At 36.1% G+C, this 13,154-nt stretch overlaps 2 protein-coding genes across 3 annotated transcripts in view; both read right to left on the reverse strand.

The window, feature by feature from the left end:
* Window positions 1-672, reverse strand: part of LOC118193479 (trehalose transporter 1-like protein) — a 35,996-nt gene extending 35,324 nt beyond the window's left edge. Inside the window, exon 1 of one of the 2 annotated variants that reach the window (XM_035364575.2) lies at window positions 267-672. In XM_035364575.2, coding sequence (XP_035220466.1) covers window positions 267-567 — 301 coding nt within the window. In that variant the 5' untranslated portion in view covers window positions 568-672. The remainder of the gene's footprint in view (window positions 1-266) is intronic. The other variant, XM_035364576.2, reaches the window with a different exon arrangement.
* Window positions 1-13,154, reverse strand: part of LOC118185763 (uncharacterized) — an 831,500-nt gene that overhangs the window by 360,751 nt on the left and 457,595 nt on the right. The window lies entirely within an intron of this gene.

Consider the following 13,154-nt stretch of genomic DNA (forward strand, 5'->3'; position numbering starts at 1 on the left):
AGTTTAATGTCAGCAAAGCATCTATTTCATAAAAATTACAATCCTGAAATTTAAAAGCTGAACAATTTTTTCAGCTTTTAAAATTTCTGGCAAAATGAGATCAAATAAAGAACTGCAACCGCTTAGAACGATCTCCTCACTTTTGGATAATATGATTTTGCAAAGAATAATTAAAGAAAGTTGCAATTTTATACAAAAATACTAACGATATTATGATACAAAATACAAGCATGGCAATAACAGGGAGATAATTAAAATTTACTCACCGGATATGCAATTGCCAACAACTGCACTGAGGGATGACACACTGGCAATCCAGGTAATTTCATCAACGGTCACTTGTCTGAACCTACTTCCTTTCATCTTCATATCCACAGTTGCCGGAGATGGATACCCTAGGATCATACCGAAGGCGACGACATACAGAAGAGCAGAGATTGCCGCTAAATGTGTATTACGAAGATTCAGCTTTGAGTAATTGAAACCGCCACCAGCATGCTCGGTTTTCTCCGATACTGTCGCAGATATAGTTCTGATCCTAGTTAATACTACATCCCCCTTTTCCATCTTTAAGAAGACCAAAAACAAAAGAATAAGATTTTGCTTACGGTATTAAACGAAAGTAACCCGAAAAGACTGCAGAAAAGGAGACATCGATTAATGCTAAAATTAATTGATAAATGTTATCATGGCATATCTGTGGGAATAATCGAAGGCAATGTTCAGAGATACGAAATCTTGTCTTTTTGTAACAGGTCTGTGATACAGGATAAAAGACGCCGAAAAAAAAAAATCATGCAGACAACTTGATCTTTGTTCTTGGATAAGCCTAGCGATACTAAATAGATAAAAGACCTTATTAACCGAAGACGAATTTATGCGACATTCACGAAATGTTCCTAGTAATAATAAAAATACAATAATTTATCTCAATTCATTTAAGTAAGATAAAAAAATCAAATTACATATGTATCCAGACAGTGAGAGGTGAAAGTTTAAAATAGTTTTCTAGCATGTTTCTGCGAGCTCTATGTATCCAATATGGTTTTCGGTTTAATAAAATATTTCTCTCTGAACGGATTTAAAATTACCATAAAAAATTGCATGACGTTAATTCAACAACAGCAGATTAATTTCAGCAATTCGCGTAACACTCGGTGCAAATATATCAAGGCTCTGAATAAAGTTACATTTATAACACAAAACATTAATTATATAAAAGATGAGTTAAAAAGTTAAAAACAAATTCCTTCTCCTCCTATTTTTACTTTCTTGTACGAAGTGAAGGAAGTATTGTAATCGCTAAAAATTTCGGGTACAATATTTCAACAGAAATATCCATTTTGATCGTTCTCATTTGGACTTTTTTTTTAATGACGTTTGTACGTACAGATAGAATAAAGGACTGTTTTTCCCTCCTCCCCCCAAACGAATTGCAAAACGGACTTTTTTCGTGACGTCTGACGTACCTATTTATGCATGTATGTGTCTCGCATAACTCAAAAAGACTAGCCGCAGAAAGTTAAAATTTTGTATAGGGAACTTCTATAATATCTAGTTGGGCACTTCTCTTTTTTTTATTACCCCTGGTAGAACCAAACATATATATATGTGTGTGTGTGTACGAGTATACGTACTCACTCCCTTACCCGGCTTAGAAGTCCATACCGGCCTTTATTTTCGCAATCCTTAGTCATACACTTTCAAATACAGAGGCGTTTTAAATGACCAAAATAATCATGTTTTGAAAATGTCAAATTTAAAAAAAAATATTTAATTTTTGACAAATAACGAAATCTAACTTTTAACACGGGCTCCTAGTTCCTATACTTACATTTGGGAAAGTTTTGTGCTCGTTACGAAAAAATAAAATTATAAGAAGTTTGACTCCCAAAAGACAGAAACTGATGGGGGCATTTTCAAAATTTTTAATGTCATTTTCAACTTGTAATGAGGGATCGGCTAACTAATCCCGAATAATTCGAGGGAATAAGTTTAAAGTTCTGCAAAAAATGTGCACATTTTAATAATAAATAACAAGGAAGTCATGTGATGTCTACATCAGATTTTTTTTTTTTTTTTTTTTTTTTTTTTTTTATAAAATGAAATTAAACTCTCCATTGCCAGTGCTAGGACATTCATGACTAAATAGCAGCAGCCTACAGAATCAAAATGTGACACATAATTTATTCAACCCTTATCTGATTTTCTCATCCTTCAATCTTCAATTTTCTCACAACGCCTTTCTTTCCTTAATATCATTTCATCAAATTTCCAGAAAATTATCCGAAAATGCAGTAAGTGTGGCTTCAAAATCGTCAAGTTATTTTGTAATATTTAGCTACTATTTTGAGCATTTCGAAATTTCAACAAATCTTATGATTCAACTTTATACATACTAGGACTCATAAATATTTCAAAAACAAACTTACCATGTCATTTACAAACACACATATTGCATTTAGAATACTTTTTAAATTTATGAGCATTTCCTTCAATATAGCACATATTTTATGTGCAGTCTAATTATGCTGTTGCGAAAGAAAATGATTTTAAAAACAATTTTGGAAATTTAGTCAATTTATTTTCAAGGTCTTATATTTATCTATATTTTAACGTCAATGCTCCCAACTGATGAAATTTATGCAGAACACCTTCTTTTTAGGTATTGTTTAATAATTTGTTTATTTTAAGTATTATTTATTATTTTAATTATTATATTTTATTTAAATAATTTGTTTTTGCAAAATAATAATAATAACACATTACTCATTCTTTACTGTAAATAAACATTTTGGAACTTCATATTTTTTGTTAAATTTCTTGATGACAGGTGACAGGTGACGGAGGACGGGGACGCCTGGTGTTTAACAGAGGTAAACAGGCATATGTCCCGCGGCCTCTCCTATCTACCGGGGGTTTATTGAGATCTTAAAAGATTTATTACATTGCCATACAGGGGCAGATGAGAGATACATTGGCTATTTATATTGTATTACAGATTTTAGGTTTGCAAGGTATACGTTACATAACATACTGGTTACACATTTAAGAAAAAAAAAATTATTAACATAACACATACATGACATGACACATAAATACTATTAATAAAGAAGGTACATGCGCTTAGCAGAAGGAAGATACTGTATTTCCTTAGATGCAGAGGAGTACTTATATTCACTTAAGACCCTGAATTAGTGGGGTTGGCATAGGTCTTGCCCCAGGGCGGTTATGTTATCTGGCTGATTATTCTGCAGATGGTATTCACTGTGCCTTTGTTATTAACGATGAATCGTTTGAAGGCTATTTGGTTGGCTGCTGGCAAGTGGAGGTGATTATCCTCCGTGAGCGGGCATTCAAAGATGTAATGGTCTGGAGTTCCGAGCGACCCACAGACGCACAAGCCTGTATGAGAGATACCCAAATCGCTCAAAATAGGTGGGAAAGGGCCCGCCCGTGCCCCGAGATGTAATTAGTGATGGGAGGTATGGAGTATTGGCGCTCCATTTTCACTCTAGGCAGAAATAAATTGGTTCTGCGACCCGTATCACAGGTCTCCCATTCAGCTTGCCACTTCTGCAGAACTTTTTCCTTAAGAGTTCTCTTGAGATACGAGGGTGACGCAGGAATAGTTACCATCTGTGCAGCTATGTTGCTTGCTGCCTCCTTTGCCAGTTGGTCAGCTGTCTCGTTACCCTCATTGTTAACGTGTGCCTTAGTCCATATTAAATTTACAATTAGTTGAGGATGTGATTGTAGAATATTCTGGAGGTCCGCTACCAATGGGGAGGTGTGGTTATGGTTGACTAGGGCGAATAGCGTTGACATGCTATCTGTAAACAATTTCTTCATGACAAAAATAAAGAAAAAATTCAAAATACACTGCTGGCCTTTAAATTGCTACATCATAAAGGCAGTGTTATGAAGTATTACTATAGGTGGCGCTGACGCGCCAAAAGAGTTAGATCTTGTAAGTCAGCGTTAGCGAACGTATGTCATGCTAGTGTCGAAGGGGCTAAAATCCTCTAGCCCTAACCTGAAATATGTATATAATATTGTATATAGTGCTTAATCATCGAATTGAATGTTGTGTGTGAACTTCGTTTAATCCTTGAAAAGTCACCGACCACAAACAGCATCTAGTAACCACACCTCTGGATACATGGAGTCGTTCATGATCGCTCATCTACACTCAGCATGCAAAAAACATCAAATTTGCATAAGAGGTACTACATGCTAGGATATGCAAATCATTAGCATTGCAGCGGATGCGCATATAGCAACGCTCTGTAAACTGTGTATAAATGGGAGGATTCCACAGCGGGTTTCTCATTTGAAAATCCCTTTTGAAAGTTGGTTGTTGCTGTCAAGGTCGTATCATGCCTCGTGTAAGAAGGAGAAACTCCGTGTCGAAATTCGGTCCCATCAGGACCGCCGCCTATAGGAATTGCGGTTTATCATTCCGCAGCATTGCTGTTCGTGTCGGCCATGACTGTCAGGCAAATATGAAATACATGAATCCAAGTAGGTCATGCAGGATATCAAGGACCCGGGCTCTCTTTTCGAGATTGTACAGCCTTGCACGATGATACAGCCACATCCGTTTCTTGAATCACGTACCTTCGCTCGTGGGCAGGACGACAAGTGAGAGCGGGTCCGGACAGTCAGTTTGCTTACTAGGATTATTCGAGTATCGTCCGGAATTCGCAACTCTACAACGTGGGAACTCTTTGGTGTCCAACAGCACCCTGGACTATCAGCGTACTGACCGCTGTTGTAGCTTCTCTCGACGCCACATCCGTATCCTGAATCACGTAGCTTCGCTCGTGGGCAGGACATATAGATGACAGCAGGTCTGGACAGCCGGGTTGCTTGCTAGAACTATTCGGGTATCGTCCGCAATTCGCAACTGTACAACGTAAGAACTCTTTGGAGTCCAGCAGCACCATAGACTGTCAGTATAGTGACCTTGACGCCGCACCATAGATAGGCGCGCCCACAACGGTGCGACGAACGACGACACTGAACACAGAAGGATAGGAACCTTGCGTTGTCCCTGTTCTGCGCACAGCATCGTGATGAAGGTAGCGAGGAAAACGAAAGTTTGCAGCTTGTATTAGTCATCGCTTATATGGGGCCCAGAATCTAAAGTGCTGCTTTGGAGTTTCATTAACACATCCTGGTCACCTCTAGTTCCCCAAACCGGTAAATATATACAGCCACCGTTACATTTCTAACCTGTTAAGACCTATGGCTGTGATCTAGCTTCGAAGCCTGCATGACAGCAACTTTCAACAAGATAATGCACAATCGCATGCTGCCCGTGCTGTCCTGACCTCGATGCAGATCTAGTTCGACTGTTGCCCTAGCCAGCATGTTCTCCAGATCTCTCACCTACTAAGACATTTTGTTCTGAGACGCCGAAAGACTGGCATGCCACCAGCCACTACGATTGATTAACTCTGTAACAGAATTAAAATCGCGCGGAATAAAGCACCCGTATCTGTCATCAGTTCGACTCGAGGCTCAGACTCAATGGCAGTTCTATGTACTGAATTCTACACAAGGTGTACCCCAAAGCACCTGCAGATTTAATCATGTCTTCCTTCCAGTTTATTAATATATAAGATTCTCCTTCTTGCTTTTCTTCCTGGTACAGCAATTTTAATGAAACAGCAGAGTAAAACTACTGGATACTTATAACTGCACGAGCAACACGGCAATGTGAAATTTGAAATAAGAAAAAAAAAGAAAAAAGAAAAAAAAGAAAATTTAATCTGACGTAGATTTTGAATTTAACTTGACTGTATGAAGTTTAAAAAAAAATGAAGAAAAGATATATTTAGAACTTACACCAAACAAATGTTGCTCTTTTTGCCTAATTTAAAATAACTACTGGATAATCATGACAAGTAATTATATAAGGTGGAAATATGAAATCACATTACAAATAGAAAAAGCATTTGTGAAAGTATATGGTTGTATACGTGAAAGCTGTAGGAATATATGAAAGGCTGCATATGTGAAAGGTATACGACTGTATATGTGAAACCTGTGGATGTTTTCAAAAAGAAATATGCTAAAAATTGTTTGGAGCTTTCTTTGCCATCATCAAACTTATCGAAAATAAAACACAGAAAGAATTCAAAAAATTAAAAAAAAAAGTTCAGAATTTATCATTTTATTTCTTCATATTCGGATAACGATCAATCTATGAAAAAAAAGCGGTTTAATTTTTAGCGTAGATTATTTATATAACTTTTCGTGCTCAAACTTTTCGTGCTCCAACTTTAGCTAAAATTTGATATTTTTACGTTCAAGCTTGGCTATAATAACAACGATACAATGTTTAGAACGAAACACCATCACGATGACTCCAATAAAAGGCCCAAAACGACATTAATGTAATATATTCTCAGATGGATTTAACCCATCAGATACTATGAAAAGCGGCTGTAAGGAGAAAACTGTTATTCCGAGACGCTGCTTACAACACAGCATTCTTTTAAATTCCTGAAACTTTGCAGGCTGTTGATTCTAAAAGTACCAGTCAGCGCTACTGTAGGTGTGTTTCGAGGAAGAACTTCCGCGGATTCTAGACAGCTCAGATAACCCAAAGCCTATAGCGGAATTCCGGACTCATTCTTATCATCCTGTTGTCCCCCAATTCGTTGCAGTCATAAAAAAGAGGTGAAAACGGTTCAACAAAACGGTCATCTCTCCCATAATTACAATAATAACAACGATAACATCTTCCTTGCGCTCGAAAAGGAAGAAGCAAGCGAGGAAATGCCGATGGAGGGAGGGATGTCAGAATCGATGGCACACTCCCTCTTTCCACCGCTCCCTGTGTCCCAGAACGCACCGCACTGCGCCACGTGATGCAGAGGATGACTCATCCTCTAGACAACCCCTGTACTATCGAACGCACTTCGGAAAAGGAAAAGGGGCAGAATGATGGGGATAGCACACAGTGTGCATGCGTTCCGATACTCCAGAGGCAAGGGCGGTGAATTCATTCATTTTTTCCCCTCTCACACATCATATGACAGCAGCCGTTTCGGGCCGTGATTTTGAAATTCTTTCCCGCAATCGCCCTTGAAATTTTTATCGACCAGTGGCCACATTCCGAGCCTCTGGTGTCGCTTTTATGTCAACTTATTTCTCCAGAAAAGATTCAAGAGGCAACTAATCAGGAAAAACAATTTTAAAATGCTATTTAAAGAAGAGGGCACAACCAATAGATATCACATTTTTGATCCGTTAAAAAAATGACATAATTAGGAAATACTACAAAAATTATATATTACTTTTATCAATGAGCATTTGCTTCCGTCTGTGACTCCTCTTGACATCCAGCTACTTAATATCAACATTTTCATGCATTATAACATTACCGCAGTAAACAAAGTACGTAACAATGCAAATTCCGACGATTTAAATTAAATAACTAAACAACTTTCGTTAGTTCTACTCGACAGTAATAACGGTTTCTATGACAACTGGTTTCGGAACATTTTACTTGCATATGTATATATACTAATTTGCACTGTCGCAGTATTCTCACATATTATTTTCAGTATTTCAGTGAACTACTTTCTAAAGCTAATTTTATAAAATCAGTATACAGTTTGATAATTAAACGAAATGACAGTCGGATACATTCTTTATAACAATATTTTTACCTAAAACAATTCAAATGGAAATTTTACCCCGTAGACCTAATCACAAAACTAGAAAGCTTTAACATTTTGTCACAACAAGCATAATTTAAAATTATCGTAGTTTCAGAAACAACAAACAGCGTGGAACTTCACGCTACTTGACATGGCGCTAAAGAGATGCAACATCAGCAATTCTTAACAAATACTTCAGAGAGCTCCCTTTTGACATACTCGATGCATATGAAGGTTCAAGTTGTTTTCAGCCAAAAAACTAGTTTTAAACGTAATATTGTAAAGCGATTAGGTATTTTTTGAAAGCGGGGAAAATGAAGAGTAAGTTTGATCCCCGCTGAGATTACAATTAGTAGACCCATTCAAACCAGAGAAAATTCTTCGCTAGTGTGTATTAAATTATATATAAAAATCTTTCAGCAAGAATTACTTTATTTTTTATTGTTATAAAGTAGTATTTCTCCCGCCTTCTTAGCATGCCTTCGTGGTGTAATGGTCAGCACGCTCGGCGCGTATTCGAGAGATCCGTGGTTCGAAGCATTGCTCATTTTTTCACATCTCCTGCTTCAAAATAACATAAGGTCTCTACAGTGGAGCCCGATCTAAAAATGTGGTGGATGATAATTATCCGCCACCAGGATTTGGCGATTTGGGTCCCCTAATCCCCAGTCGCCCTTTAAAAGGGGGAGTATATAAGATATTTCTCTCGCCTTCTTAGCATGCCTTCGTGGTGTAATGGTCAGCACGCTCAGCGCATATTCGAGAGTTTCGTGGTTTGAATCCCGAGGAGGGCTTTTTTCACATCTCTTGCTTCGAAATAAGCTAATGTCTCTACACTGTGAAATGCTATTTCTTACTCTCTTTATTTTAATAATTTCGAAATACCACTATTTCAATAATTCAGGTTTATTTCTCTTTAAAAAATACAATTAATGGCCCAAAAAATTATTTACGTTAAGTTGATCTTTGCTTTCATTCTCACTGAAGCTGCGATCACGTTCCTCCTATTAAAATGTTACATAATCTCTTATAACCTCTTCGTTAAAGGGTCCTGCCTTTGCATCTTTTCTGAATATTTAGATATTTTTTACTAATTATTCAAGTAACTACAAGAAAACCTCTATTAAAAAGCGAGAAATTCTAGCCTCAAACGAAAAGAGGAAATATATTCAGCGCATGGATCGCAGCAATTCTAAGGATGAGAGGTAATTTGAAACGTAATCTATGTAAATGATTTTAGTGAAATTATAGTATTTTTTGTATAATGTAACAAGAAATAATTAAAAGTGGCGAAGCACTGCCTGGAAAATAAGATTACAGGCGCAAGTCTACATTGATGTAAATGGTCATCTCGGTAATAGGCGAGACATCCTCAAGTTGACGATGGTTTGAGGAACTAGTTTTCGATGTAAAATTTGGCGCAAAATCACCAAGTCACCAAACTTGGCCCGGTCCCTGTATAACTGTTATACAGTACGTGTCAGTTACTGTATAACTGTTACTGTTACCGGTCCCCCTATAACTATATCTGAAGCTAAAAGCCCCTCCCCCATACAGTGTTGTCACAGCTCTTTTTGAAGCTCTTGAGTTTGTTAATCAAGCATTCGGTAAAGATTTACAAAATATGGAATAGATAACAAAGATAATTCGAAATTCAAAATTCGGACAAATGCCCATGTTCGGGTGAAGGACTACGTTATTCAAAATTCAATGGCTCTAGCTACCTTTTTTTTTAAATGCGAGAAGCATGCATTCATTCATGCAGATTTTTCATTATTTAATTTCATTAAATATAACACAAGGCGATAATATTTGGTGGCAACAATCTGAAAAGTGATAGGCTGTTTATACTGATTCAATGCAGTGCCGTTGCATTGTCGTGATATAGTGGTTTATAGCGATTCGATGCAATGCAGTTGCGTTGTAGTGATATATATTGATTTATAGTGATTCAATGCAATGTCGCAAAATGCCGTTTCGAGACTAATATCCGATTCAGGACCAACGTCTCTTTTGGCTAAAAAAGAAGGAAGACAATGAATGAATGAATGACCATAGAAAAAAATCATATTTTCATTAATATTGCACTAAACATTAATATTGCACAAAAGTGACTAATTCTAGAACTAATTTTAAGTAGAAACAAAATACAACACAAACTAATCAATAAACGCGAAATATAACATTTTCTGTGATCAAAACGTCTTTAATAAACTGCAGCAAATAATAAAATAAATTAAGTAAAAAATTTTAAATAATGTTAGAAATTTGATTTATAATAAAGATATTTTTTGTTCAATACAAGCTGTGACAAATAATTCTTTATTCAATACATGCTGCGTGCGGGCAATTAGCGAGTTTTCTTTCGTCACAGGAAAAACCTTGGCGTTTCCGAGCAGGCAAAGTGAAACTATTCGAAGGGGATTTTTGGACTGCACCCTTGTGGTTCATCCGCTTTCGCAGGTTTGAAACAAAAGAAAGTGTGTGAGTGATTATGACAAAGCCTCGATAACTATCTGCCTAAGGGAAGGGATGCTTTCGTGGAGGACTTTCTAAGGGAAACTGGCTCGTATACACGTAAGACATGGAAAAAATCACGAAAACGCAAATTCAGCCAGCCGATTCCAGTCCGTTCGCGGGATTCGAACCTCGGACCGAACTACCAATGTTCAGCGACTTTACCGCTCGGCCGCTGGTGGGCCGAAACAAAAGAAAGAGGAGTCGTCTAAAAAAAGTAAGACGCGACTTGCATAAGGGAAGCTTTTGACTTTCCGTTGTTTAATAATATGAGCGTAGGGTTATTCTGTATGTTAATCTAAACCCTCTTATTACCTAGAATTCACTTGTAAAGTTTTAAAATAAATTGAAAAACGATAGCCTGTTCTAGTGTCTTCCATCCCAGAAGTTCGGCGACATTACAATGCCTAAGTAATTACATATAATATCAATTAAAGGAGAATCTCAATTAAATTTAATATTTAAATTAAAATGCATATTTCAGTTTTGAAAAAAAAACAGTAGACAGAGACTCATAATTAAGTATTGCAATGAAATTATGAACTATCGTAAAAAGTACAAAAAAAACATAGCAAACGATAAAAAGCCTTAACGCGACAATAAGCCAAACAAAGCCTAAGTTTTATAACCTATATGATAAAATAGTGTATAAAAATATGAAAGATATTCCGCAAGAGAGATAATTATGTTTCCATTAAACACTTTTTCCCGGGTTTAAAAACTTACGAAGATAATGGAACTCGAAGAATCTAAGAAAAACTATACTACAAAACCAATACGCTTTTAATGCGAAAGCAGACAGCATTAAAAAATATAGCGAAAAGTCTGTACACGAAATTCACTAAGAAATTGCTGCATACGCTTCTATCCTTCCCCTTTGCTGCTCCAAAACACCTGAAGCGAAAACTAGCGAAACGGATAAGAAAAAATTGATGATCAACAACTTCAAAGTCTACTTTTTTTTTCGCCCCGAAGGAAACGGTATTACGTGTAGCATATGCTTCCAAACAAAACTAAACTTGAGCACGAAACATTTTTTTTCTTTTCACGAAACGTTCTTTCGGAGGATAGAAAAGCACAGTTCGTGAGAGAAACACATCAAACAGCAACCATCAAAGTTAGCGCCTTAAAATTATTTACGACAGAAGCAAATGACAAGCTTGGAGGTTAAAATTACATTCGAAAGCAACTATTAACATACATTTGGAGACATATTTTGCCGTAGAGTCAGAAAATATATTTCAGTTAAAGAATAACGAAATCAAAGTAAGAAATATAAAATAGTTCGCAATTTTGCGCAGAAATAAATTTTCACACAAAAATGTAATGCCGTTAAAAAATAAAAATATAAAAGGTTTTTTTAATAGACTTTCAAACAGGAATGTAATTTCGTCGGAACATAAGAGTCAAAGTATAATATTTTTAATATATTGTTAGAATTATAAGTAGGACAAAACTAATCTACAAGAAAAGGATAGCTTTATCCTGAATGTAAGGAACTTTGCGATATATTATATATCTCTATGTTCTGCGTTTATATTTGCCAAGTTACATATTCCGTATAAATACTCGTATTCAAAAAACACACAGAGAGAAAGAAAATCTGAAAACACACGGATTTAAATATCGTACCAGAAGATTTCTTAATGTTTTTAAAGCTCTCAGAGGTTACCAATCTGCTCTTGGACTTACTCCTCCTAACACAATTTTTTTTTTGTGTGTGTGTTTTCAGCTCTTATTATGCACGGATTTCTTCGCACTTACGCCACATAACATTCAACAACAAAATCACAAAATATTTAAAAACAGCAATAGAAACAGCTTTAGAATTCCCGATAGAGCGTAAGGGATTGTGATATATATATTTTTTAAATTCCACTGTATTATTTCTTTGAAAACTAGCCGTTCCAGCGGTCAGGCACCTAAAGAACTTATCATAAAAAGTTAAAAAAATATATAACTGTTTTAATGTATCCAGATAGCATCATTTCATAAAAACATGTAATGTTCCTAATTAGAAATCTCATGATTTAAATGCTTCTTTTTTTATTTACATCAGTCAGATTAAAAAGCAATTTGAAAGTTAAATATCTTACGCTTTACTGAACGGCAACAGGCTGGTACGTGGAAATAATAAGTATTCTATTAGAGGCAATAGTAACACATTGCTTTCAAACAGCTGAACCTGAGGATTAAAACTGAAAGATAAATATATATTACATTTTACCGAATAGCAATAGTCTGCCGCGCTGGAAATAAAAATGTTTTATTTCGAACACTGTTGCCACACCTTAAACAATATTCGTTAAATTTGTACAAAATATGAAATAAATCAAAAACAATTTCGAAATTGAAAATTCGGGTTGTAGGGTTTATATTTATTTTAACTAACATTTATTTTAAGCTATCTTTCCTGTCAAGCCTTTACTTTCCCCTAGAATTGTCAATGCCAGAGTATGTAAATTCTAGTAGAACGCGCAGAGTATTCAAATTTTAGCAGAAGTAAGTTGAGTTTAAATAGAAGGGAAACGAGTTTGTAAGTGTGCTTCTTGAATCGCGAACGTGAAGGTTGCTAGGTAGAAATTTAAGAATCGCGCGTTTCGACCTGTGTGCCTATCTCGGCAGTTCGATGAATTTTTCAACTGCTTAATAGTAAGCTCGCTGAATTTCAGCTGTATTTTAGAACGCGGTTAAGTTAGTTACGATTTCAGAGCCTCGCAGGTAGTGATCTCGTTATTTATTCATCCTGTCATTAATTTTTAGTTTCACATTTCTGTTTTTGTTAAACCGCCGGGTCGGCGTAGTTTGTGAGCGTCAAGTGAACGCAGCTGTTATTTCTAAAGTGGAATAAAAAGGGCTTTAAAACCCTTCTTACATGTTTGTGTAACTTTACAGTTCACAGTAGTCTCTACCACAGTTGCTGACACACAACACTACAGGGTTACGAGGTGCTCATCTTCG

This window comes from Stegodyphus dumicola, chromosome 2 (assembly GCF_044657685.1).
Source record: "Stegodyphus dumicola isolate Sdum_Otavi_A_Nest chromosome 2, ASM4465768v1".
In the NCBI taxonomy this organism is placed as follows: Eukaryota; Metazoa; Arthropoda; class Arachnida; order Araneae; family Eresidae; genus Stegodyphus; species Stegodyphus dumicola.